General features: G+C 51.6%; 1 protein-coding gene across 4 annotated transcripts in view; it reads right to left on the reverse strand.

The window, feature by feature from the left end:
• Nucleotides 1-5,160, reverse strand: part of LOC109523558 (MAP7 domain-containing protein 1-like) — a 16,251-nt gene that overhangs the window by 8,696 nt on the left and 2,395 nt on the right. For 2 of the 4 annotated variants that reach the window (XM_019882772.1, XM_019882774.1), the window contains exons 2-6: nucleotides 4,864-5,040; nucleotides 2,774-2,842; nucleotides 1,505-1,525; nucleotides 638-801; nucleotides 443-548 (exon numbers count right to left, since the gene is read on the reverse strand). In XM_019882772.1, coding sequence (XP_019738331.1) covers nucleotides 443-548; nucleotides 638-801; nucleotides 1,505-1,525; nucleotides 2,774-2,842; nucleotides 4,864-5,040 — 537 coding nt within the window. The remainder of the gene's footprint in view (nucleotides 1-442; nucleotides 549-637; nucleotides 802-1,504; nucleotides 1,526-2,773; nucleotides 2,843-4,863; nucleotides 5,041-5,160) is intronic. The other 2 variants (XM_019882773.1, XM_019882775.1) reach the window with 1 other exon arrangement.

Raw genomic sequence — 5,160 nt, forward strand, 5'->3', positions numbered from 1 at the left:
CCAGGAGCGAGGGGGGGGGGGGGGGACGCCTCGATTGGACGAGTTTTCACCAAGCAAACGAAGAGACCACAAACTGCCACCAAAGCCTTTTCAACAGTCCGCTAGCTTAATGCTAACGTTTGATGGAAAAACCCATAGATGGGCTAACCAACCTAGCGTCACTACCGAGGCAGTTCTTGAACCTTCAAACAATTTCTCACCAACAGGAAAGTGCACAAGCGCGCTTGCGGACACAAATTTCCATTATTCTTTGCGGAGGGGGGGGGGAAAAAAAAATGAAAGAAATATTGCTGCAGCTTAGCGGTGACGAGTCCGCGTCACATCGTCAAATCCGCATTTCGTACTCCTGCCCCGGATGTCTGACCAAAAAAACGTGCGCGGCCACTTGTGCAAATAAAGCCTCCCTCCCTCCCAATCGATCAATACAGTCCCACATACTCACTCTCCTTCCGGTTGGCGTTGTGGTTGCCGGCCCATGAGCACCTCTGGTGGCGGATTTCGGCCCACGTTTTCTTGGCGGAGCGACGGATGGCCGCCTCGTAGCGTTCCTGGAGAGAGAGAGCAGATGACAACAGAGAGGCGAGCGGATGAAAAAAAGTCCATTTGTCAGACGCACGCATCTTCACTTTTCACCGACCTTGTTCTTCTCCAGCTTCTGCTTCTGGCGCTCCTCCAGGGCGGCGCGGCGTTTCTCCGCCAGGACGCGTTGTTCCTCCAGCCTCCTGCGCCGCTCCTCCAGCTGCTGCTCCCGCAGCTGCCGCGCCCTCTCCTCCTTCTCCAGCCACTGGCTCTTCTTCGCCGCTGAGGTGGGGTGGGGTCAAAGGAGCACTGGATGAAAGGGAGGCCTTAATCCGAACAGTTTTTGGTTGAAAAGGTCTTGAAGAAAATCGGAGACGTTAAATCTTTTCAAAGTACTTAAAGCTCTCGGTGGAAAGAAGGGCGTGATTCGCTGAAAAATTGGGTTCGATGTCAAAAGACTCTCGCATCGAAAGCACTTTGGGTTTGAAAAAGAGTTCCGATGATTTTCGGACTGCTCACGGCGAGGTTATCGCGTGTCAAACGTTGACTTCGCGCGCTTTGAAATGGAAACGGCAGGCTCCGAGGGAGCTTCCTGCCGTGAACGCACGGCACTGATTCGAGAAAAAATGTACACACGAAAACCTTCACGGCGCTCCAGGAAACCAAAGCAACTGCCCGTTAGAAGCGGAGATCGAGGCGTTGAGAGAGGGGACGCGAATACTGAGAAGTGGGCCAAATCCAATCAGTTTTAGCCCCCTGCTAATAATCCAAGTCAGGAAAAATGTTGTGTAGCGGGGCAATGTCAGAATTTAAGTGACTGCCAATTTTCGAAGACAGTTGATTTCGGTGGACTGCCCAGCGACCTTCCCCAAATCTACCGGAATCGAGTGACATGGAACCAAATGAGCAGAATGACCGAGGGCGTCTTTGGGCTAGCCGCCGCCGCCGCAGGCAACCAGCACGGGCGGACACAAACGTGACTTACCTTGAAGCTGGCTGAGCTCTTCTGCAGGGAGGGAGGGAGGGAAGGTGGGTGAGAGAGAGAAGACAAGCGGCCGTCAATCATGCAAAGCGGTGCGCCGTGTGGCCACCGAATGACCCGGGCAAGCCACGTAACAAGTAAAATCAAGTCAAATCTGACATTTTTAACTCATTTAGTGCCAAAACGTATACCGACGTTTTTTTTTTTAGTGTTTTTCTCGTTAAACAAAAAAAATAAATAAATAATAACGGGCTTTGAGTGCAAAAGCAGTGCGGCGGCAAGAACATGGATCAAGTTCAACATTCATGCAAAGTTCGTGCATCAGTGCAGCGTTTATTGTCTTGCAATAAACGGTTATTTTTGCAGTCAAAGTGAACTTTTTGGTGTTGTTTAGTAGGAAAGTATTGTTTAGATCAGGGGTGCCAAACTCATTTCACATTGTGGGCCACATACGGACTCGGTAGATGTCAAGTGGGCCGAACCATTAACATGATACCATACTGTGCTATGAATCACCAAAATCTCATCTCTTTCCTTTGTTTTGGTCTCAAGAAGCATTGATTGGCGCTTTCATATCATTTGCCGCGTTGGGTCTATCTCGGTGACAGACTGAGACTGCTGTTTTCTTCCCCAATCAAAACAATGTTGTCTTCTACTGTGATCAAAACAATGTGCCCCCTAGCGGATAATCCACGAATTGCATTTTATTTAAAATATTCATTCTGTGTCTTTAATGCATTTTTTTTTTCACTTTTAAATGATCCCGCGGGCCGGATCGAACCTCCTTGGGGGCCGGTTCCGGCCCTGCGGGCCGTATGTTTGACACCTCTGGTTTAGATATTTGAGGTCACACAAATGCCCCCCAAAAAAAAAAAGAGCATCAAAACGAAAGTTGTGCTTGAAACGCATCCCGTCACAAAAGGTCCTGTTCTCCAATTTTTTTTCTTGGAAACAAGAATTTTCAAGAAACTGACCAATGTTCAACTGCTGTTTTACGAGAGAATGGTACAAGGCACCCGCGCCCATATGGGGGGAGAGAGGGTTCAAGTTTTCTTTTGGTCGGTTACATAGCGAGAGAACTCCGTTTTGTGTAGGCCTTCATAACTGAGTCCAAATGGTAAAAAAAAAAATGGCTGGCAGTGGCTCTCCCAATTGGAGAAAAAAAAAAAGGCGCGCAAACATTTATGGAGTGTCTGGTAGAGCCTCGCTCACTCTAACCACGAGGGGGCGCTCCTGTGCCGCGCGTGAAGCTGTCCCCCTGTTTGCACTTACCCAGATATTTGGCTTTTTCCTCTCGCCGCTCCTTGGCCATTTGCCTCCTCTCCTCCGACGTCATCGTATCTGGCGTGCGATACGCAAGAGAAAGTCCGTGTTACTACCGTTGAGAGATACAGTCGTGATCTGGACCCTAGCGGGCCGGCCGGCACCAGCTACGAACGCTGCCGAACGTTCAGTTCAGCGCGAGGTCATTCCAGAGAGAGGGAGCGGCAACGGAAACAAGACTCTGTTGTCCCCTCCGAGCCTCCACTTCATTCTCGCTACCGCTACTAGCGTCTGGTCCGCAGACCTGAGGCACCGGGAAGCTCAGAGAGGTGTGGGTTAAGTGGGAGTGGGGGGGGGGGGGGCAGGCCATTTCAGGATTAGAATACAAATCAAAGAAGTGTCAAATGTAGAGGGGAGAACGGTGAAGGGATGGCAGAGTAGGAGTGATGCGAGTACCAATCAAGAGATGAGCGGCGGCATTGTGGACCAACTGGAGACGCTTGATGGAGGATCGGCTGACTCCAAAAGTCTAATGCGTGACAGTCATCCAGCCGGATTGAACAACGGCACCCATTTGCCGGTCCAATTTCAAATTACTGACCCGAGTTCCAGACTGCTGGGTTGAGACAAGGAGCCTTGGGGGGGCTCATCTCACAGTCCAGATGTTTCGCATCAAACACAATCGGCGCCATCTAAGTTGCACGAGGTGCGTCAAGCGGTAACACAATATGCCAGGGAGAAAAAGCAAGGAAACACATTTGAAAAAAAAAAAAAAAAATACCCTGACCCAATTTGGTATTTATAGCGGGCCGGGGAAAGCCCACGTGGTCCCGCCAAGTGGCGGGAAGGTGCACTGCGTGTCTTGCGTAACATCACGCGGCACGATGTCAAAGTGGAGCCGGCTGCGTTCCAGACTTTGTATCGGACGTCTCATTCGCCGTTTTTTCCAAAGCGGGTGTCCTCAAGAAGGTCGCACGTGAACTGGAGACGATCCCATCTGGACTTTTTGGGCGAGAGGCAAAGTCAAGCCCCCGACTGATTGCCGGCAAAGCAATTTGCGAGAGTCCTACGCACCTTCATTTTCTCAACGGTACGCCTAAAAAAAAAATAAAATAAAATAAGAGGATGCACCGCCGCGAGCAGCCTTTCCAAGGGTGGGGGGGGGGACGATGTCTTTGTCACTCTGAAAGTTCCCAAATATTTGATGTGCAAGATACGTAACCCCGCCCATTTTGGAGAAAATTGATGTGCATCTTGTGCTCATGGAAATGTGGTCGTTGTCGGAAGTTGGGTAAACACGCCCGCATGGTGTTTCTTGCAGGGGGGGGGGGCATCGATCGATGTTTTGTTTTTTTGTTTTTTTTTTTGTGCATCGCTCACTTGGAATGGGCGTCAAATTTAAAAATCAAAAACACATTGGCTTCCTCATTATTATTTTTCCGAGTGAAGATGGAGACGAACAACAATCAAATCGGTCCGAGAGTGGTGCACCAAGTAAATTGCTGCTGTCAGACGACAGAAGGACCATAAAAGCAGTCTTTTGTTTGCGCTTAATAGCCTCAACATTCACTTGGTCTAATTGAGGGAGGGGGGGCTCTGGAGACCACAAAAGACCGCAATTAACCAGCTTCACAGTGCCCAAAAAAGGGACGCTGAAGGACAAGGAGACCATGATGTGGACAACAATTTTTCTGGGATGGGCTCCGGCACGCCCGCGGGGCCCCCTCGCGAGGAGAAGCGCATCGCAACATGGAGGGATGCCGCATTTGCGGATCATACTGACAAAACCACGGCATGTTGCCACTTGGCAAATATGAGCCCATATTTGAGTGCCCCCCCCCCACCCCCTTCGCAATATCTTATCCCACTTATCTCAAGGCACCTTTGTGCAAAAAGGCCACTGATGCTCTCTCTGTATCGGATTTGGCCGCGGGTCTGAAAGCAACTCCGACTCTCAGCGGAAGCACTACCTCGCACTCAAGAGAGCCGAGCTGACTCTGGCAAAGTGCAAAAACGTCAGACGATCAAAGTTTGAGCCGAGTCCACGACCGGCGCGGGGAGAGAGAGAGGCCGGCGAACCCCCGTGGCGTTTTTTTTACCTCTGCCGGGCCGCGGGGCGGGAGACGCCGGCGAGCCGGCCGTTGGCGGGATGGCCTCCCTTTTGGTCGGGGCGCTCGCTTTCTTGGCCGGCGACGCCGTTCCGTCGCTGGGTTTCCGGGGACCGCTCGCCCCTTCCGGATCGGGCCTCACACTCCCGTTCGGCACCTCGCGGGGACCTGATGCGAACAGACCATCGGCAGACACAAAACAACGGGGTGAGCGACGAGGTCGACGGTACGGTTGCGAGAAGATGCGGACCGCTCGATCCTCATTCCATGGGGGGGGGGGGGGGGGGG

This window comes from Hippocampus comes, unplaced genomic scaffold, assembly GCF_001891065.2.
Source record: "Hippocampus comes isolate QL1 unplaced genomic scaffold, H_comes_QL1_v1.1 scaffold281, whole genome shotgun sequence".
In the NCBI taxonomy this organism is placed as follows: domain Eukaryota; kingdom Metazoa; phylum Chordata; class Actinopteri; order Syngnathiformes; family Syngnathidae; genus Hippocampus; species Hippocampus comes.